We start from the raw sequence: 23,047 nt of genomic DNA, 5'->3' as shown, positions 1-23,047 counted from the left end.
GTGCACTGACATATATATATATATATATATATATATATATATATATATATATATATATATATATATATATATATATATATATATATATATATAGGGTAATTCGAAAATTGAAGACGATTTGAATGCACTGGCAGCAGGAATCGGCCCAATTGAAAATATAACTAGCGAATGCCACTCGTCCGTCTGTGTAAGTCGCGCGGAGCACTATACGAGGGCCATTCGCGTGCTCTGTACTGATCGCGGCACTTCCGGCACTTCTCTCCAGGGGGCCACCAGAGAACTCTCTCGCAGCCACTAAGCGAGAAGGAAACGCGTCGCCGAAGGAGGCCTCGTAAGGCCCTGTAGCGCAACCCCCGTCAGCTTCCGGGACCTGCTTTCTCGTCAGCTGCCACAGCACAGCAGGACGACGAGGGAGCGTGCGACGCGCCGAAAGAAGCTGGCAACCGCGAGCTCTTTGCATCTCCTCGTGAGCCATGAGAACAGCCTCTGACGCTGGATTTGTTTTTCAATAATGTTTCGCTCGGTTAACTGCAACTTTACTTAAAGTGGCAGTCTTATTTGAACAGACCGGCAGAACTTTGACGTCTTCTTTCTTTAGCGAAGAAAAGAGAAATTTGTCACTTATGCGAAACAAGACGAGAAAAAATAATGTGCCACAGGGGCTCAATATGGCTTCGAAAATTGAATAGAGCTGCCGCGATGGCTCAGTGGTTACGCTTCTCGGCTGCTGACCCGAAGGACGCGGGTTCGATCCCTGCCTCGGCGGTCGCATCTCGATGGAGGTGAAATGCTAAAGGCTCGCGTAGTGTGCAGTGCTAATTAGCGCACGTTAAAGGATCACATGTAGTCGAAATTATCCGGAGCCTTCCACTACGGCATCCCTCATAACCTGAGTCGCTATGCGGCGTTAAACCCCTTGAAACCAAATCAAACCAAACCAAACAGCACTCTGACGCACGCGGTAATTCTAGAATTCCCTAAGGGAATCAGGGTATTGATACTTGCGACAATCAGTGGGGCTTTCGAAATATCTGGTAATTCGTGGCGAGAACGCAATTGCCTTTTTAATTACGTTGTCCAATTTTGCAAAGGTTTTTTCTCCTTGCTGGCTAAAGTTTTGCGCACCTCAAACAGAAACGCACAACGCTTTAGAAACTAACAACATTAACTGCCAATTCTTGAAAAGTCGCTCTATGGGCAACTTTGAGGGAAAAAAATAACAGGCGGTGCGCTTGATGGGGTAGCTGACCCGCCGCGGTGGCTCAGTGGTTAGGGCGCTCGACTACTGATCCGGAGTACCCGGGTTCGAACGCGACCGCGGTGGCTGGGTTTTTATGGAGGCAAAACGCTAAGGCGCCCGTGTGCTGTTCGATGTCAGCGCACGTTAAAGATCCCCAGGTGGTCGAAATTATTCCGGAGCCCTCCACTACGGCACCTCTTCCTTCATTTCCTCTTTCACTCCCTCCTTTATCCCTTCCCTTACGACGCGGTTCAGGTGTCCGCCGATCTATGAGACATCTACTGCGCCATTTCCTTTCCACAAAAACCAATTATTATCATTATTATTATTGGGTAGCTGAGGAGCAGTCAATTGCTCCTCAGCTGATTAGCAACTGACTGCTCCTCAGCTGGCGTTTGATTTTAGCTCCGATGGAAAAGCATAAATCTAGTCATCTCTTCTTTGCCATTTACTGCAAATGTGATCAGCACAATATATTAGGTAGAAAGCGCCGCTGCGCTGAAAATTACGCAAGTTTATGCAAAAAGAAAGCATGAATAGGCCACCAGTAATCAAAATCACTGCACGGTAACCTTGTAAAGGTCAAGCTGTTTGCTACGGCCAAGAACAGGCAGCAAGGGACGCATAATCTTTTTGTTACGATCCTATAGAAGAGAAGAGCAATTTATGTACACTCGGACGCAGTTAATAAATAGCGCTCAGATAAGCTGGCTAGAAGAGAAGCTAAATACAAAACGCCCACTTCTACGATGAGGAAACAAAACAAAGAATAAAACAATCTGCCGTTTGAAAACTCCTGACTCGATTATAAAGTGAGCGCCGAAAAGAACGCACAGAAAAAAAAAGGTAAACGTAATTTCTCGAACAGCCGCTTTCGCTCAATTTTCTCCGGGGCGCGCCGGCCGAGAAACTACCGCAGCAACTGGCGCCCTTAAAATAAGCGGCGGCGCTACACCCGCGCATTCTTCTCGAAATCCGAGAAAAGCTTGTTTATCTCGAGGCTCGTAGTGCCGCGCGGGAAAGCCAGTGCGGACCGGCCACTTTCTTGGGGATGCCAGAAATGCGCGCACCTCATCAGTTAGGCTGCGCGTCGTATAAGCCTCGCCGCCGACGACAGCAGCCGCCTCCGTAGGCTGCACACGGAGCGCCCGAGCCGCTTACTCCCCACGACCCTCAGTCACATCGTCGGCCACTTCCCGAGATGATTAGACTCTTCCCGCACGCAGTGCACCGACAATGAAATACACGGGGCGGGCTCCATATCGCGCCGTGACCCAATATATGCGTTTGCAACATTTATCTCGCTTCAAACGGCGCATCTGCACGTTGACAGTGTCGTTGGTTAGGCGCAAAAAAACTAGCGATCGAACACTGAGGCCGACTCAAGTGATGAAATGGCCCCGAAGGAAGAGCTGTACGCGGCATATTTTTGTGGAGCGGCATACCCTGAACGATGAGCGGATTTAGGCCATGACGATGAAGCGTGGGTGAAAATTTTTTCAGCTCTGAAGAGAAAATTCGAAAAAAAAACTACGGCGTACTTTCCAGAGGCTACTTAGAGGAACAGGCCCAGTATAGAAACTGATGAAGAGTGGCAATTTGGGCTCGTTGGTTCAGTCATCGCCCAAAGGCAAAGCAACGCAACGAAAACACACACGCTGACTGCTACCAATTAAACGTTTATTCGCGTGTGCAGTACATACCGACGAGACAGCAAAAAGATTAAACACACAACGCGGCCACAGGGTGCAAAAACTCCAATCTTTTCCTCGTCGGTATATGCTGCACACGCAAATTAACCGTTTTCAGTTGGCAGCAGTCGGCACGTGTGTTCTCATGCTGCCGTTCTAGTTCGTTACTCTGCTTTGCCTCTTGATACAAGCTGGTAGCAAATAAAATGAAAATGTAAAGAAAAGAGCTTACAGCAATCTCACAGAATGTTTGAGTGAGGTAAATTCAGCTTTCGTGCGTGTGTCTATCGCCCGGACAGGAGCATGTTCTGGTGAGAATCGAGCCAAGAATATTTACGGAGAGATACTCGCACGGAGAGAGACTTTTATGAGAGGGACCGGCCGGGCAGCAGCACCTCACAGTCCCTGCAGCGGCCTAATGCTATGCGCGAACGACTGAGAGACGGGAAATGAAAGTGAGGACGTTTAAATGGTGACGGTCTTCTCAATGTGTCTCGCGAGCTTACTCGGCGCGTTTGGACTCGGTGTGTTCGTTTCTGCAAGCAAGGAAAAAAAAAAGTGCGACACTTCCAGGCGCAACGCGTTAAAGAAAGCAATTCGTGCTTCTATTGCGGCCCGTTAAGAGCGAGTCAGGTGGTTCCACATTTATAAGCGACTGAATCTGTTGTAGAAGCGTTTTCTGGCGGGCTATTTCAGCGCCGAAACGAGTTGGGTGGAGCGAAATGAAAATGGTTGAAAGTTTGGCGAGCCGTTTGCAAACAGGCCAGTAATTTCGTGTGTACAAAAGCAGTCAGTGCGTCATACCCATTTAAAGCGAGGAATGGATCAGTTGCAGTGTAGGGAGTCACGATGTGTCTCACGTGTGTGCTTCAGCGCGGCGAGGTTTACAGCGCAAACAGCGAGCGCCGAAAAGCCACAGAGGGAGGCCGAAGAGTCAAGGACAAATAAGAGCGCGCGAACCGGGAGTGCAGACCAAACAAGATGAAGGGACGAGAACATGAGAAAGAAAAAAAATGCGGGATGGCTGCGTGAGGCGGCGAACAATTATGGAGATTTGGCGCCCCAAAGCAACGCCGCCGCCGCGGAGGTCTGGCTATCGACTCGGGCTGCGGGCGGTTCTTTAACGCGCAGCAGAATACCAGGCAAAGTGTTTGCACTCTCCCCACGATCGAAATGCGCCGGCCGCGGCTGCGCGCCTCGCCGCTTCGAGATGAGCAGCGGAACGTCCCACTGCGATAGTTGCCGCTTGTTCTGACAAAAGGGAACACACCGGCAAGATTGGGAAATTCAGCGCTCGCTTTCGCGAGTTGCCTCTAAACAAAACAAGGAACAGGCGCTGAAACATCGATCTGCGCGCTAGCTTTCACCAGTGGGTAACATCAGCGCAATTTACACTGTATTAAAACGTCCTCGTTGGACGTACATTTTCTCTTTTTTTTTTAGCTGATGACAGGACGCAAGCTCTTATCATGAGAATGTGCGCGATGTGCCCCACAGTCGCGCAGTAGGAAGCAGGGCGGAATAAAGAGCGGAGAGCAGCAGGAAAAGCGCCGCGTGTATGCATTAGCCCCACATTGGTCATTGGCGAGAAACAGCCGCATTAGGATTCGTCAACTACTGCTGCAATAAAGGGCATGCCGAACATAATTTAGGCAGATTCACACTATTGAACACACCCTCTCACTGGTTGAAAGGCCGCCGCAGTTTCTCAGCGGCTGTGGCGGTCGGCTGCTCATCCGAAGGTCGCAGGTCCAATCTGGCCGTGGCGCAAGCCGTTGATGCATGAGGCGAGATGTTAAAGCGCCCGGGCCCTGAGGCTTCGGCGAACGCCAGAGAACCCCAGGTTGTTGAAGTTAATCTGGGGATTTCCGCTCTATGCGGCGTGCTGGTCAAAAATTAATAAAACGCTATAGTTCGGTGCAGTTCTAATCAAACCCCATGGTTGAGATTTTCATAACTTCCTGTACGGCTGTTTCGCGATCGCCTCGTGCCTTTGCGGTTGGTTGCTATATGATCGGGCTCTCCTTTACTTGGGTGTTACGATTAGCGATGGCACGGCTCGGGGAAAAAGAAGAAAAAAGTTTTTTTTTCTAGCTTTTTAAAAAGGTGAGGCATGGAAAGTTGGAAAACTAGCGGCTCTTAACAAACACGATCAATAATTGTTCCGGTCGACATTGAAAGTGCAATGGACGAATGTGTCAAAAATAAAACCGCAAAAAGTGCGTGTCGTTCACTACCATGCTTTAGTGGGGAAAAAAATGGAGGACGTTTAAGCTTCGCCTTTAAGAGTGGAGCATGACAGCGTGCTGCAGCTTAAACGCCATAGCCCGTTCGGCGCGACGCCTTGCCCGTTAGACAAATCTCTCGGAGTCTCTAAGAGACATCTCAAAGCGTGGTTGAGGTGTCCACCTATATATGTGCGCCAGTTACTGCGCATTTCCTTTCCTCTAAAATCACAATCGCATCGGAGACGCACAACGGCCAATTCAGGAAGCAGCTTCACTGCAGTCCGCTTGTGCTCTCTTCGGGCGGCGGATGGGCTGTTTTGGGAGACCTCCTAGAGACTCCGAGCGATTTGTCCGACGGGCAAGGTGTCGCGACAAACGGGCGATGGCGTCCCGTGGACTCCCTGGCAGCGCTGCAACACGCTGTCGCGTTCCAGTCTTAAAGGCTAAGCTTAAACGTCCTCCATTTTTTTTCACGCAGCCCCCGGTTATAGGTCGCCGGTTCAAACCCCTGCCGCTAGCTAGGCTCTAACTTAACTAGTAGGTTTACGCTGTACGAAACACTAAATCATATGGCACCAACCGGGACATTGTAGGCGATAGCCTAGTGCTCTCGTGCAATGACGAGCGAAGCCGGTCTGTTCGCGCCGCCGCCGGTTCGAATCCCAGCCGCGGCAGTGTTAGTGCCCAAGCACTAGTCCTATGGGTGCCAACGCCGAGCAAAATCGTCTGTTATCCGTTGCCTTGCCTGTTTCTTAGCTGTTGTTGTTGTTGTTGTTGTTGTTGTTGTTGTTGTTGTCGTCGTCGTTAGCCTATCAAAAGATGGCACATACCCACACTGGGGGATCGGCCAAGAATCGGGTGGCTATTCACCTGAACGCAGTTAACAAAAAGGAAAAGCACGTGGGAGCGCAACACCGGTGAATTTTTCGTCATGAACAGAAAAGGGATGAGTGTTCTGATTTTAAAATTTTAGGAATAATAATAAAGAGAGGGATTAAATATTAATGATTTAGTCAAAATGTAATAGTTGATAGAAAAGAAAAGTTTGGAACACTTAGCAAGGCAGTCGGTGAGATTCTATCAGGAAATTTAGAACAGCGGTACAAACAGATCTGTGGCTGAACCCAAATGTGGTGGCGCAAATGATAGCAAGAGCGGGCTGCTCAAACTAAGGCCAAGATGCTGCAAGGGCTCCTCCAGCAACCTTTTTCTCAGAGAGTTGAATCGGCGACAATACAGCCAAAAATGTTCAATGATTCAGGCTCACGGCAAAATGCACAAAGGGGAGAGAGCGCCAAACCCGACTCGCGTAAATAGAAATTTAGAGGGGGGATGCGGCAGCGCAGCCTCGTCAGTTGGCCTATAGCTAGAGCGCTCCGTCCGGCGGCACTGCCCGCTCATCGTTGTCTTCTACGTAGCACAAATCCGTGCTTTCGCACTGATTCGAATATGGTAAACATTGCCTGTAGCTTTTTAAATTTTATTTATATACTTATGGTTTGCCGAAGGTCACCCTCAAAGTCATGCTTCGCACAAACCGGCAAGCCGGTTCGACCTCGTGAACTGCTGCTTTCGCACTCAAATTGATCCCACGGCCCTTTCTGGCTGTTTTAACGTTTGCACGGCAGCACAAGAAACATTTTTTTTTTTTGCAAATAAGACTCCGTTCAAAAATTTTCCCGCCTCTGGATTCATACTCGCGATGTCTAGTACGAAAAGGGTAACGGTGGCAACCGCTTTGAAGTGAATGGCATTGTGGCCATGCATGGAGCCTCTGAAAGCTGTGCCGGTTTAGTCGCGAAATCGGCCACTAATGTCGACACTTGTGTATAGTCGTTTTGCATCTTTCTATAGCTTATAAAAACTCCGTTTTTCGTGAGAACGGCCTTTTTAAGTGTCCCTAAAGGCTTGGAGCGGCCTGTCTCTGCTGTAACGGTCTTTTTGGGGTGGTATTATTTATTATTATTATTATTATTCTTATTCTTATTATTATTATTATTATTATTATTATTATTATTATTATTATTATTATTATTATTATTATTATTATTATTATTATTATTATCCTGTCGCCATGAAAAAAGTTGCGCAGTGGCGACTGCAGAGAATTTTGTCATCTGGGCGACAGAAACCATTGCTCTAAATTAGGAGCAGCTCCGTCGCCATGACCAACCTTTCTTCGTTGCCCTTCGAACGCATAAGTAAAAAAAAATTCGCGTTTCGTGGTCTCGTTGCAACCGCCGTGGAGCGCCTGCGACAAGCCGCGATCCTCGTCTTGAGGCGCTGATCTTTAAGAAGGATTTAATGTCTGCACTAAATCAGGAAGTGCCTCGGCAAAAGATTATATCGGGAATTATTACTCCAGTGAGCAGAATGAAATTATCGCACGTAACATAAATATATTTACAGTAACTTAGCGTCTCAAGTGATTTCAAGAAGAATTATTGCTACAATGTTTGTTTTTCTTTCCTTCCCTTTTTGTTCACGTTCTGTTTTTAGAATGTTGTTTTAATTAGGTCTTGAGGAAAATGTTCCTTTTTTGAAAAGTTTACAACTAAATTGAGCTGAAGATGTAACAAATGAGTGGTGTTTTAATGAGATGTGATACTACAGTATTAATACACCGGGACAGCTTTCAATACTCTCCCTCTAACCGCGTATACTTTCATTTCTGTCTGCATAAAATTACCTCAAGTGTTCAGTGAGAGATAATGAAGGCCCTGTGGCCAACAACAAAAAAATGGATAAGCCTAAGTTAAATTACGCCACGTTTTTTTTTTTTTTGGCTCGTTTGCTTCAATAGAACAAGTCTTCATATTACGAAGTGAAAGTGGGAAGCGACTTGTGCTTGTGGGGTGTTTTAAAACAAATCACATCACGCCCACTGTTTTCAAATGCTGGGCATTTGTTGCGCCGCAGCAGAGAGACACACATCAAGCAAAACAGAAAACGTCGGAGACCAGAGGAGAAGCGTGCCACTGACCTTTGACGGCATTGAGCTTGCTGCCCATCATCTGCTTGGCTACGAACGCTGCCATGTTGGGGGCGCCTGTCTCGGGTCACGTCGGCCGGGAGCCAAAGGTTAACCAGGGGGTTTCACAACGAGCAGCGGGAGTGCCTGGTCAGACGCAGGGTCCGTCCAGGGGCCGAGAAAGGATACAAGGCAGGAAGGCGGGCACAACGGGCAGTTGCCAGGCCAGACTGCAAAGACAGCAAGTGCGGAAACACACGCTCAGCACTGTGCAAGGCCAAAGCACACGAAGCCACGCTGTGGCTCGGTTAACTGACACGGGCGAAACATAAGGCGGCTGCACAGTTGTTCCGTTCTCACCACGAGTTGCTCCATGCTACTGCTGTCACGGGCGATGCCAGTATTCGTATCTTTCAGATCCGCCGCAGTGGCTCATTAGCTGCAGCGTTATGTTCCGGGGCACGAACTGACTCGTTCCATTCTGGGCGAACGCATTTGGATGGTGGCAGAACGCGTAAACACCGCTGTATCGATAAGCCGCTGCCCAGCGAAGAACCCCCAGAGGCTTCAGTCAAATCCCTGTCCTCCAGTACACGATGTAGCCACGGAAGAAAACTTTGGCGCAATAGAAATACGAGGTTTTTCAGGGAAGCCCGCGGCTAATTTTTGAAACTAGGGTTTCTGAGGTAAAGAGAAGCTTTTTGCTGCTGCTAGTGATACCAGTGTTGGCGTACGTCAAAAAAAAAAAAAACAGGCGATTCATGTAATCCAGTAACGTGATTTACTAAATCTGCACAGTGAACTTTTCGATTATTACTGATAGGTACCTGATTGCAATCAGAGGTTTGTAGCCGGCCGTTAGTAATAGGCGTACCAGTTTTTAGAATTGCAAAAACGCGATTACCCTCGCCGCTGTCGCTGAACCAATTTGGACCATTTCTCGCGCCGTTCGAAAACCGCGTGCCGGCGGGGAGCGAAAAGCGACGCCGATAAAATCGCAACACTCCGCGGCGACGTATCACGTGACAATCGTTCCCTCGCCGCCGCATTGTACAAGCCATTTAGTAGACGCAATTGAAGGCGTACAATGGCAGCTGTGTAACGCGTTAGGTGGACGCCACCGCAACGTACCTCGAAGCGCGATTGAGGTGTCCACTGACCCAGTGGGCCAGTTATGCGTCTTTGCTTTCGTCAAAACCAAAGGAGGGTTTAAACTGGGAACAAGATAACACTGGGAACTAGACAACTTGCTTCGTGCAAGCAGGCCCCGGAGTCTGTGAAGTGTACCAGGAACGCTATCGAACCGAAGACCGCAAGCATAAGAAGGGCGAGCATGTACGCGAGCGTATAGACCAACAACCGGGCAGTCACCTGTGAAACGTCAAAATGGGCCTGTCACTCCAGACCTCTCGGCCGATAATGCCAATCAGCTTCCGCTGATTAATGCGCTAAGCCGTTAAGCTTAGATATAATATTTTTTCATATGTTTTTTTCCCTTCGGACGCACTGCGAGATCCCAGTTCGAGAGATGCGAACCAGGACCATTGACATCCAGCAGGAGCCCTTCTGAGATACTTCTCCGCAAAAGTGGCTCTTGCGGCCCGCTAACCCACGACCTTTGAACTTTACGTGGACTATACCAACTCCGACAGCCGTGGAAGACGGTTGCCGTCACGAAATCGCGTGCATTCTCGAGGCGCTCCACTCTGTCCCGCGCGGCCACGCGGAGGCCTCGCGATGCCCGAGGCTATTTGCATCCACAGACAGCAGAGGGACGTCGGAAAAGCAACGGCCGAAAGCGAGAATCAATACCTCGCCGAGCGGCGAAGAACGAGAGGACGGCGCGAAAGACAGACACACGCGTCCTCTTCCCAACGCTGGCTACGGCGGCGGAGAGCGGCCGCGAAGGCGACACGTGAGCGCCGGGCAGGAGGCCGCCTCGCAACGCGTGGGAGGCGCCGCCGCAGCAAGCTGACAGAGAGAGAGAGAGAGAGAACGGACCGAGTGTTGCGTCCAATTTGGCAGGCCCACAATGCGCTGTTACGGACACAGCTGTCGATGGCATTCGGAATTCGCGCTCTCCCGGAGAAATTGGCCGCCGTGCGGAGCGGCTCCAAGGTGCGCCGACTTATTGCGCGTTTAGTATAAGCCGCCACTCGAAAGCGACTGCCCGCTCTGACCAGCGTGCGCGGTAACTTTTTTTTTTTTTTTGCATGTTGCTCAAACACCTTTCCGGACGATGAACTCGATTCAGAAGCCTTTCGAGCCGTGTTTCCCATTTGCACTTGTCAGCCTGAAGCTGTAGTGTGCGCCGAATCACGTGTTCGCTCCCTTTGTAGATTTATTATACCGCAGGCTGTCAATTATAGCTTATGAGAACCTAGTTTGTGCCACCAATTTTATGGCATGCGATTGTACCCAAAGTCGTGAATGCGCTGCCATTCGTTCGCTTGATTTGATATTTTTCAAAGAATTTACCATTATTGTGTGGTTCCTGGAAGCAGGACAAACCGAAAGCCGAAATTACTGAAACCCGTTGTAGAGTCACTTCAGTATGAAAGAGAAGGAAGTTTGACCACTGCATTAATGAATACTTCGCTAAATTTGCGCGATAAGCACACTTTTTCCTACTTTCTAACTAGTTTTCCTTTTGCCGTATATTATCTCAACTTCTGTAGAGAAATAACCAAGAGACAAGGTTTTTCTTTTTCTTTTGCGCAAACTTGTTTCGTTTCATATTGGAGAGACATGTACGTTTATATGGAAAAGCGTTATGTCGACGCATCATTAGTAGCTGGGATGTATTTTGAATAATTGCACTCTAGAAGCGAAATACAAGTTAGTTTTGAACTGGAGCTCTAATTTCAGAGCAGAGCTCTAGAAACTTGCACGATTCTTTGAACAAATTAATACGGTGTGGGATGTCAAGCTAGACACTTTAGCAAAAACTATTTTGAACAGAAAAGCGCATGTAGCTTTTTTCTGTTGATTTCGTTGGATGTACAAATTCGCTTAAGAATGTAGTACGTTTAAAGTCGTGCGCATAGTCAGCTAAGTGATCATGCACCGTACTGCTTTGTACTGCAAGTTTGTACTGCAAGTTTGTGTTCTTACAACCACGTGGCTTGTCATGAGACCTTACTAAATACCATCTCAGGCAGCTAAGAGCAGACGCTGGTGGGCAAAGGAGGGCACAAGAAGTGTTGCTAAAAATTACTGGAACTTAGAAAAGTTGAGGTGCGGGGTACTTGGTTGATCACGTTTGATGAAACAGCGCTGACAAGAGCGTATCTGAAACGCGCGAAAGCAAGGCGATGCGTCAGGAAAGCAGTGTTCAGGGGTAAGGAAGCTCAAAATCTTTCGAGGAGCGTGATGGCAGCATGGTTTTCACGCAGTGGGCTTCACGTCGGATAATTACAGACTTATCGAGCAACCAGATCCTATACTATAGTCTGAATATAATACATAATATGCAAAACATGTCATTATATTTTTGGTATGGTACACTATAGGGACCGAACCGATCGGTCGTCGGCTTCGGCTACACAGTAACCATTGGCCCGCTTGATATCCTCAACGGTCTATACTAGGCGCATGTTTTACAGAAACAAGAGACGAAATGCACAGAGCGGCGACATTTATGCACGGGCCAAGAGATGATTAGGCAACCCCGCAATGAACCACTTTTTCTTGCAATACATTCGCTCGCAATGTACACCAGATCAAAGCACGCCGCACAGAACCCGTGGTCGAGCGCCAGCCGACATCATGCCAGTGCCCAAATATTTTTGCTACTAACGCGGTTTCAACCACGGCTTTGTACCAAACCACTCACTCCCGAAACGAGGGATCAGGGTATACAGCAGAAATTTAACGCTCAAGATTTGACTTCTCCTGACATACAGATATGTCAGAACAAGTAGAAGCTTGATAGACGGGCAGGGATGGTATATTTAGGTATAAGCGGCAGAGAACTCGAAAAAAAAAAAGAACCGGGCAGAAAAAAAGGGAAGGAAAGAAGGAGGGAAGGAAGGAGAGGTGCAATTTAGAATGCCTAAGGGCTCCTGCGTCAAATGATGCAGTCAAGTTCGCGTTACGTGATCAGTTCACGTGATGCAATCACGTCTAGTGAAGTCATTACGCCCGCGACATAATCCGCTCGACTGGTTTGGCCGCCTTCGGCCATTCCAGGTGAGTGATGCTTTATACAAGATTATAGCGACACCGAATCCGGCGTTCCCCTCTCTGGCGCGGTATCAAACAGGAGACACGGGATAAAAGAGCAGCACTTAATTATGCATCAGCCACCACGGGTTCCAGCGTTCGCTTCAAAGGTGCGCAATCAGGGCCAAAGGAAAAGGACGCGATACAAACGGCGGTGCACAGCGCGCGTAACTAGAAACGCCAAGTGCGCTGCTCACTGCCTCCTAAACGTGGAACGTATGCACGCGATGTACGCAGAGACAAAAAGAAACAAAAAATTCCAGTGCAGCGGGAAAAGAGAGATGACCGAGGCATTAATAGAACGGCCACCGAAAAGCGGCAGCTAAGCAGAAGCGAAGCAAAGCCGCGCTTATCCGAGCGCGGTGCTAGTTCACTTTCTCTGACGCTTGTTCCAGAAACTCGCCATAGCCGCCCCCGCCATCTTGCCCTACCGCAGCGAGAAACCATCAGTGCCGCGCTGGTGCATCAGCGTGGCGCTGCTCTGGTAGAAAGGAGTTAATGGTTCGTGGCGCCCTTAGGTGAGACTCCGTGCATACGGCAATGTCGCGCGCCCGCGGCTGCCCCAGCAGCGCTTTGTTCGGCGTTTCTCTCTGCTTTTGGCGCTACGCTGGTACGTACGCGTCAGGCGCGAACAGTGCGCGCAAAGCGCATAAAGATGGCAAGCACCGCGGGCAGAAGACGGCGCGAAGGGATGGCGGGGTAGGGAAGGAAGCGCAGCAGTCGAGCGGTTCTCCGGCCACGTCCATAGGCGGGATTTTATGTCCTCCCTCGCCGCGAACGTCAAGAAACACGGCCGTGAGGCGATAAGAAGCGCCGTCTTTATCTGGCTCATGGCAGATAAGGTGCTCCGGCGGGCTGGGCACGCGCCAAACGATCCCATTAGCGATACAGTTTTTTAAAAAAGGCCATTTATTACTTGCCCCGCGGGGTTGCTCGCTGTGCGAGCGGCCTATCTATCGCGAGCACGGGAACGCGAGGACTCGCCGGTGATGCAGCGGCCAAAGTGAAACACGGGGGAGGGGAAACGGAAAACAAAAAGGCCAGCAAATGGGCGCTGCAGCGCGGCGAAAGTGCAAGTGCAGCGAGGCGGCGCGTCGGCGACGGAATGGCTTGAAAGGGTGCACACGCATATCAGAGGAAAGCATTGCGATAGGGGAGGAAAAAGGCGACGAGAAAAAGATGGGAGAGAACGAAAAGAAGCAGACCGATCGCGGGCGCCTTGTTTATCCGCCGACTGCTTTCTCAATCTTTATACACTCAGCTGAAATGGCGCGTCACGGCGACGCACTTTTACTGGAGGGAAGAAGGGGCCCGCGAAGCGAGTTTCTGCACTCCCCCCCTCTTCCCCGTGCCCTGCGATTGTCAACTTTTTTTTTTTTTTCCACGTAGCTTCGATAGAGGCTTTCCACAGTTCCGTCAGACCCAGGCTCACCGATCGCGAGAGACGTGCCGCCTGTGTTTGCGCAAAGGAAGAAAAATAGAAGGCAGCCGATTGGGGGCGCGGGGGTCTAAAGGGGCTTGCCGACACACGCTTGGGTCGCGCGGCGGCGGTGGCGGCCTGGAGTGGCGTAAACACACGTGTACACAATTCGGCAGCTGCCGAACGCATTAGCTCCCGCCGAAGCTTAGAGGACGCTGCGCGAACTCCCCTTTCTCCTCTTCGACCTTGCCACGCATGAGGCAGATGACAAGAACTGGGTCGCCTAATTTCTAGCCTTGTTCTTTTTCACGGGTGCGCAACGGAATCCCGCTACACACAGGACACGGCGAGGCGAAAACAAGCTCCTGTGCAGGGGTGCTAGCGACGGGGCTAATTTTCGCTTCCTGTATTCGGGCTCAAAAACAGTCGCTCGCTTCGAGTCCCTCCAAAAGGAGGAGCGTTTTCGAGCGCCACTCTCACTCGACCCTGCCGACTGCGATCCGTTCGCAACTTGGCAATTACGAGCGAACCAACTTGGACACAAGGCGCACGCGTGGCGTTTCGTCGAGCCGAATGCAAGCGGCACTTCACTCCAGCGAATGCGCTTCTGACGCGGCGAACACGAGAGCTGCGGCTGCTGCTGCCGCGTTTCCGCGGCGGCGGCGGCTTCTTTACTGCTGTCAACTTTTCCGATCGGCGCTCGAAACAGGTAAGAGAGCCGGCAACAGCGAGTTTCTCTCGATACCATGTTGGAAAACAGGATTTGAATGAGTAATGGGACTTCGACGCTGTCGACACTACAGCCGCGAACCGGTAGTAACTCGAATTTCACTCTCACCAGATACTCGAGGGCGATTCTGGAGGCAAGGCGGGCAGGCGACGCTAATGTTAATGATGAGGTGAGTAAACAATCGGACCAGGGAAAGACAACTGAACAAGGAACCGTTGAATTAATCCGCCTCTAAGGTTCCTATAGCGTAGCAGAAACGGTGTGAAGGAAAAAAAAAATATGGCGCGATCAATGTAACTGATTCGGCGGAGTTCGTTCGCAGGCATTTTGCGGCTTAAGTTGACGCGATCGGACGCAGCTCTCGCAGAGCTACGTCTAGGTGTCCAAGGTCGTCCGTCGCGTATCTCTCGTATCTCCTCTTTCTCCACTTCTCGGTTCTCCGACTCGCGCCCTCTCATTGGCTGCTTCCGGAGAACGCGGCCATCCTGTCATTGGCCGCTTCCAGAGCGCGCGCGCCCTTGCTCTCACTCCTCCTTTCTGCATACCGTCTTCGTTCCTTCCGCCTTTCTTGCGCTTTCCTCCTTTTCATGTATCCCTGACACAACGCCATTTCTCTCCGTGGGCCCTCTTATGCTTCATGCTTTAAAATACGCCCCTCTTGAGAAGGTTTCACAAACACGAAATAATTATGTCCCGCGAACATATAAAATTGAGGAATAATAAAAAAGTTATTCATAGCGAAGGCCCTACGGCAATGGCAGCATAAATGTGGACAAAGCAGCCCTCCGCTTTAAAGTGGTATAACTGGCGAATTTCCACTAAATCAACGCCCCGCTGCGGTGGCGCCGCGAACTAGTCTACGAAGGATCGGCGTGCGCAGAACCACGTTCCTTGCTCCGTTGCTTGAGCAGTTCGCCCACACATTTAGATGCTGATTTCAGAATTTTGCTCAAAAATATATCAGGAGCACTGTTATATAAATGTCTGCACGCTAACCAGACAGATGTGCCGCTAAATAAGTCTCACTGCGTGAGTTTTCCGCCAGCGGCAATACCATCAGAGAGAGCATAGGAACAGACGTTTGTGAGCTGTAGTGGAACGCGTGCAGATTTATGGCAGCGCAGTCCTTATCATGCGCCCAGCGCATATATATAAGACCATCTGCATGAGCTAGAAGGGCCTATATAAGCACGAGGAGCTGTTTGTTAAGAAACATCACTGAGCACACATGACTAACGGGCACATTGCAAGCGCGAAACGGTGTGTGTGTGTGTGTGTGTGTGTGTGTGTGTGTGTGTGTGTGTGTGTGTGTGTGTGTGTGTGTGTGTGTGTGTGTGTGTGTGTGTGTGTGTGTGTGTGTGTGTGTGTGTGTGTGTGTGTGTGTGTGTGTGTGTGTGTGTGTGTGTGTGTGTGTGTGTGTGTGTGTGTGTGTGTGTGTGTGTGTTATTACGCCATGCGTGTAAGATGACGTGCTTTGTAATCCACGAAGATGGGAAGCAAAATTGAGGCTTGCGTTCTTGGGCATTTTTACCTCTGGTCGACGTTGTGCCCGTTATTATGTTTAGACTGTTGCCATTTTGGGTCATTCCCCAGTAAAAAAAAAATAATGCCAGGGTGGAGACAAAAGAAAAACCCAGAGATGACGAGTCCCTAAACAGGTCGTACAGTCGGCTGTAAAAGTTGACTGGCCGGAAGGCTTCAAAAAAGAAAGACGATTTTCTTGGAAGTTGAGGAGACCGGATATGAGGAACGATGGGGCCTTCGCTTCTATAGGATCGCGCCCAGCGTCGTGCGCCTTTAAGTTCAAGGCATTGAGGACAATTCTTTCTCATCACTGTTGTGTTCTGCTAAATATTCCGGACAACTGTGCATGCTTCAATGTTTAAACAAGAAATGTGGGAAATGCTTGAGTTCCTTGTTTTCAAAGAATTCCAAGCGCAACAAATTACTCATTAAAACTGCATTATGGGAGATAGCTTGGAAAGAGAAAAATTCCTATTACAGTTGCCTTGCTTTTGTGCGACAGACTTGCCAGGAGTTTCAAAAACCACAACAGCTCAAAGGAAAATGATAAAGAAAATGAACACGGCGTCAACTTAATATCACTCACAGCGCTCGACCTATCTCCGAATTTTCTTACGCGGATTGTGGACACTTGAGAGTAGCACAGGTTACAGCTATTCCCAAACCGTCTTTGTCATGGGAATGCAAATGGTGAGATTAAACATAACATCCACTACAAGAGACTTCAGTAAAAATGAAAAAAGTTGACAGACTATTACGACAGTCTGTGATGCGAAATTCGAGCGCAGCTCTTCACACGCCACTTTCCACCGCTGGCAGGTGGCGTGTTACGCGGCTAGCCACCCTCCCCCGGGATCTTTCGGTGGCAACGACCTTCCGGTTGTCCGTGGCAGGTGGCATTTCGCTCTGCTACTACCTGCTGCCACGGTTGTCAGGTGGCGTGTCACGCCGACTTCGGCGACTACCCTGACAATGCCGACTACTAAGACGCGGGATCCAGGAACGGGCGCCTATAGAGCTGCGCTATAAAAACCACCGAACCCGTCCCAAAGCGACTCAGGCTGTGAGGGACGCCGTAGTGGAGTGCTCCGGATAATTTCGACCACCTGGGGTCCTTTAACGTGCAACTGACATCGCACAGTACACGGGTCTCTGGAATTTCGCCTCCATCGAAATGCGACTGCCGCGGCCGGAATCGAACCCGCGCCTTTCGGGTCAGCAGTCGAGCGCCAAAAACGCTGAGCCACCGCGGCGGTTAAAAACCATCTCTAATCATTAAACTGAGCCACGATGTTAGTCACGATGGCGTGCCTCTAAACAGATGCCAACTATTGAAAAGGGCATTTGAAAGAGAAACCGGTGTTTGCTCGTTCGTTTCGGGATAATTAACCTGGAAGTTTGCTCATAAAAGCTGGAACAGAGTCACTGTTGCTTGACGGAGCCGCGCAGAGTCAGTACGCCAGTGCGGTACTTGCAGCACCGCAGAAAGCAAGCGTCACGGAGCAGCAAAGGAGCATCAGCTGCGACGAGACAAGGCCAACACCACTGTGATGAGGACGATAAGCTCTCCACGCTGTTGTAAAGAGCGTCGACGTCGCGTGAACAACCGGTCTAATTCTATGGAGACGATGAAAATCGAACTGATCGCCCCAGCGTCGCTATTTGGGGATGTGCAGCAAAGTAAGAAGGGCCAGGTTCGACACGAGCGCAGTCATGGTCATGCAACAGCAACAGAAAGCTACACAGATATGCATTCTTCCTCGTCATAACGATTTTCCCTCTTGCCCCGCCCATCTGCGCACATCTTTCGCAATTGTTCTTCGTCGTTGAGGAAGCATACTGTGCAGTGAACAGAGGTGAACAGAAGGTGAACAGAGGTGACTATGTGCAGGTGAACAGAGGGCTCTGTACCTGCGAATAAAATCCGAAATAAGAGAGCGGCGGAGCGCTGCCGCGACGGGAACAAGGCTGCGTGGTGTTCACGCGTGTGTGGCGCCATCTCTGCGAGCCGCTGGCTGCGCGCCGGCACCTGTCGCGATGAAACGACGCCACGGAACAATCGCTGCGACCGGACGCGGGCGAAACAATGCGTTCGCCGCGTTTTATTCCAGGCATGTGGACGGCAGAGCCTGTCAACGCGGCCGCGCGCGCACGACACTGTATTCTTCTCCGTTCGCACATCGAGGCAGGCTACGAAGAAACCTTATTATGCATTCTTTTTCCTGCGACGGATCGGGAGCAGCAGCATCTGACCTTAACGGTGCTTCTCGCGTAAACATCGACCGCGTGCCCTATTGCCAGAAAGGGCAGCAAAATGTCTTCGTACGGTCACGTATTACTTCTATAGTCTTTCAACCTCCACTAAACACGAGACTTGATTTTGGACGAGCCGACCGAAGAATCAAACAAAAGGTGCAAGCGACTTATGAACATGTCGGAAGCAACACACACACACACACACACACACACACACACACACACACACACACACACACACACACACACACACACACACACACACACACACACACACACACACACACACACACACACACACACACACGCACACACACACACACACACACACACACACACACACACACACACACACACACACACACACACACACACATACACACACACACACACACACACACACACACACACACACACACACACACACACACACACACACACACACACACACACACACACACACACACACACACACACACACACACACACACACACATGTACGCACAAAACCGCTGTTGTGTTTATGCTGCTTTGGTTTCAATATAATATGTTTAATTAAGCAACTAAGCAAGTGGTGTTTGACGCCGTGGTCGATCGTTATTACTACGAAAGGCTGCATCAACTTCTCCGGCAGCTAGGCTCCGGCGTCTTCCTTCGCACGAAGCAAAATCTTTACCTGTCTGGCTTGACGCAGGCAATGAGCGCAAATGCTTCAGCCACAAGGTCAGTAGCGCGTTAGCACACGCCTGATCGGAGGAGGTTTTGGATGCTCCGTGAACAATGTCCGTTTCGCGCACGCAAGTGCACTAACGAGGCGCGTTTCGTCCTCGAGAGAAGAACGCCCCTGCCGAAGAGATCTGTCTCCGAGCGGCGGCCGTTAGCCAATGAACACGCGTGCGCCAATTTTTATCTTTCCTTTCCGTTAAATTTTCCTTCCCGTCACACCTCTAAATTCGCAACATTAATTCTTCAAAAGCGATTCAAGCACACCTGGCTCTTCAGCAGCCCCGAGTTCCTATCGGCACTTCGTATAGACAACAACGTATGCGGAGAGGCAGCGTCCTCTCGTGAGCCGTGCATAGTAAACGCCAGCGCTGCACTCACCGCGTAGGGCTCGTTCGGACCAGGGCGTCCACGGTGGCGAGACATGCACTAATCCTCCCGCGACTCGGCAAGCAACAGCGGCGCTAGAGTCCCCGAAGGAGGAAAGCGACGCGCTGCTCGCCTCCCAAGCGAGCGTGCGTGCTTGTCGCCAGCGACGGCTGTTGGGGGTCGGCGAGCACATGTAGTGCAGTGGCCACACACAGAGAGGCTGCGGCCGACAGCTGCGGACGCGCGCCCTTCGCCGACGTCAGTCACGCGGCAGGCCCGAGCCTTCGGCGCCGACGTCACCCCGTGACTCCGCGTGAGCACCGATGAGGGCCGGCGGACGTCGCGAGGGCGGCCGACCGGAACGCCGCGCGGACGCTCCTCGGCGGCGGCTCGCGGAGTCCCGCGCCGCAGGAGAGCGGCTCGCGAGTCACGAAAGCCCACCAGTGCAGTCGCCAGGCCCGTTATTTGTCCCCGAATCGAGCTGTCATGGCTCCGCCCCGCTAAGCGATTGGCCGACCGAGCTGTTTATTGGAAAGCAGCGCCTTTCCCTCACACCCACGGAGCACTGTGCCACTCTTTCGTGATGATGAACGCATGTATGTCAAGTATTTTCCACTGCCTTTCATCTGCTCCGCATTAGCGAACAGAATGAACCTAGTAGTGGGAACAACATACGTAAATGAGCCTTTTCTCGACTGCTGTTGGAGGGACGCAATTTTGGCAACATTTCGTAACGAGAGATCACGACTGCTAATTCTGAGCAAAAGTGAGTCGTGGGTGTCAAAAGAAGGGAATGTCGTGTGTCAGGCTCCAGTAACGTTGCTTTGGACTGGAAAATCAGGTCGCACGACCGGCGCACGCGTTGTCGTATTATGTATCAAAATGCCGACTAGCGTAGAACAAAATTACGAGAGCTTTTGAAGTCGACTGCGTGAAATGTAAAAATTGACACATTCGTGGACTACTAAGAAGTGTGTATGCTGGCAACTGTAGATAAAGTAAGACAACGAACAGATCGTGCTCGGGAGCAGTCTTTTCTTCATGTGTCTATGAGGAATAAAGGGGGTAAATTCATGTTTTTTTTACGCCTACACGAACAAAATAGGCTGCCCCACACCCGCCGTACGGCCAGATAAACGAGATAACCGCTGTGCCGTGCCATTTGCTGGGAAATATAGGGAATTGCCTGTCTGTCATAAGCGTGAAAGGGGGAAGGGACGGAGATGTCGTTTGGGCGTGCACGGCCACAGTAGCGTAGGCCTGCGGCCCTCGCCTGCACATCCGCTTTGGCGAAAGTAAGGTCGATCCAGAGAATCACGGCGGGAGATATCTCCGTTGCAACAGAGAGATATCTCTTGAGCTTTTTGCAACTTGTGCCAACAACCAGAATTTCAGTCTGTCTGAACTCCGAATCAACTTGGAACAACTGGATTTCTTTGACGTGAGCCAAAAATTCCAGCAGGCGAGCATTCTTGCATTTCGCCCCCAATCGAAATACGGCCGCCGAGGTGGCGTATCGAAGTTGGTAAGTCGTTCTGAGCAGTATAACCGTCATGGCTGCGTGGCTGACGCGCCGCTTTTAGAAACAGTGCGATTGGTTGCCACCCTTTCTCACTGAAAATTTTCGCCTCTTCTGCTTTTACCGCACTTCCATACAAAGCTCCCCCTTCAAAAACGCGAGCCGCGAAGTGTTATTCGCTGCGCCACGCGCATAATTTATTGCATGCTAAACAAACAAAAAAAGGTACACGTAACAAAACAAAATGAACCGAACTGACACAATACGCATTCAGTTTGAAGCTTTTGTTCGACTACAGCGCTTCTATAAGGGGAATTGTTTTGCTCAGCGGAAGAAAATCCTAGCTGGGCTTTTCGCTGGTATCCGTCTGCCAGCGTCGTACTCCTTTGATCTTTTCGGGCGCACAAAAAGTATGAAACACTTTCAGACAAAGTTGTGCGAGTTCTCATGTCTGTTGCGTCAAAGAAAAAAGAACTTTTGCAGCGGAATTGAAAACTTCTTCCGCAAGCAATTAGTTTTGCCGTAACGCTCGGTGAACGCTGAAAAGGAGGCGTCAAAAGGATCGCGATACGGGTGCACTGCGTCTCCGGCGTATTTTTAGCTTTTATTCCATTATTTTGCTTTGCAAGGATGTGCTCCATGCAAAAAGCGTCGCTGAGACAATCCAGGGGCGGCCACATTGAAAAACAGACCGCTCACAACGTACTGCTTGTTTCTTGCCTTTACGCGGCGCCCTGGAACTTGCACAGCACGCTGACGCGAATTTGCATCCGAGGACGGTTTCTGGGATGCTAGCCGCCGACATGAAAGGATTGAAAATAGACCGACCAGACGGCCGAACTGTGCTGTTGCGCCCAAACATGGTCGACATCCTAGTGCACCTTGTGCAGGCGCATGGTGTCCTATCCTTTTCCGAACTCAACGAGGACGAAACAGAATTTCAGTGTGCGTTCAGACCGCTCAATAGAGCAAAAACAAAGGAGGAGGACCACTTCCGTTTATTCAGCGTAAGGCTGGGTTCAATTGTCTCCTTAAGCAGCACTGTGGTGCTGCCATTCGATATGCCGCTTACACCGCCTCAAGCGAGGCGAGCAGAAGTAAGAAAATGTCGCGCCGATCATTGGACTGATTTGAAACCTTAATCTCGGGCTCTAATACTTCTTCCTCCGAAACGTTAGCTCGGAGGGTCTCTTTTTCCTTAGTACCGCGAAAGAGACCCCTTTTTCAAGATTCCTTACGCTTCCCTTCGTTAGCTAATTGAAATCGGTCATGCCTTCAGGCGACAGTGTTGGGTGAAACCTGTCCCGCACGCATTTCCTTTAATCCTCTGTTTTCTTTTCTTCTTCCCATCGTCTTCATGCCCGCGTTTCTATTGTATATCATCCGGGGAGAAGCTTCCACAAAGAAGTCATCAGGCTCCAGGAGGAAGGACTGCATCGTCGGCAATATTAATTTTCGTGCGGTAGTCTCCGAGCGCCGCGGCTTCTAGCGAAAAAAATAAACCCAGCGGACGCAGCACGCGAAGGTCACAGCGGGAAAGGAAAAGCGTAATTTCGCCGTCCTCTGCTAATAACGACCGCTCCCTGCTAGCTCAAACTGTAGCACAGAAGTGGCAGGCACTCATGCGTGGAACGAAAGAAGAATAAAAAAACAGAGCTCGCACGGGGGCGACTAAGAAAAATACCTTGCGGCACGCCTATGGCGGGAGCCTCAGCGAAGGAGTACGCTCAGGACTAGTGCTAAAAGAAATGCACACTTGGTGTTGTGGCCCTGTCTTTTGTTTAGTACTTGCAGCAGACTTTATTATGTGCACCTGTGTGTGCTCGCTATTGTATATAACAGTCGCTGTACAGAGGGCAAATCACACGTCTAGAACGACCGGACTGTGTTATCCACATAAAGTTATCGCTATAGATATCGCGTGTTCAGTCCGAAACACGCCCAGAGCGTGTTCTAGACTAGTGTTTTGCCGTCTGTACATAAACCTACCTCGCCAATTGGCCAGCGATAGCCCGCTAACGATGGATGCGAATGAAGATTTCAAACGCTTTCTTGGAGGTAGAAAACAGCGATTTTTCGAACTGCTTGTGAAAAGAGCGGAGTGCAGACGTTGAGAGTTCCAGCTGCACCCACGGTTGATTTTGTCGACTAT

General features: G+C 50.2%; 1 protein-coding gene across 1 annotated transcript in view; it reads right to left on the bottom strand.

The window, feature by feature from the left end:
- Nucleotides 1-23,047, bottom strand: part of cpx (synaptic transmission protein complexin) — a 291,580-nt gene that overhangs the window by 123,039 nt on the left and 145,494 nt on the right. Inside the window, 1 exon segment of the mRNA XM_077645763.1 lies at nucleotides 8,143-8,360. Within this exon segment, the coding sequence (XP_077501889.1) occupies nucleotides 8,143-8,197 (55 nt within the window). The 5' untranslated portion in view covers nucleotides 8,198-8,360.

Source organism: Amblyomma americanum, chromosome 1 (genome assembly GCF_052857255.1).
Source record: "Amblyomma americanum isolate KBUSLIRL-KWMA chromosome 1, ASM5285725v1, whole genome shotgun sequence".
Taxonomy (NCBI): domain Eukaryota; kingdom Metazoa; phylum Arthropoda; class Arachnida; order Ixodida; family Ixodidae; genus Amblyomma; species Amblyomma americanum.
Note: the sequence above shows the minus strand (reverse complement) of the source record. Positions and strands in the feature narration are given on the sequence as shown.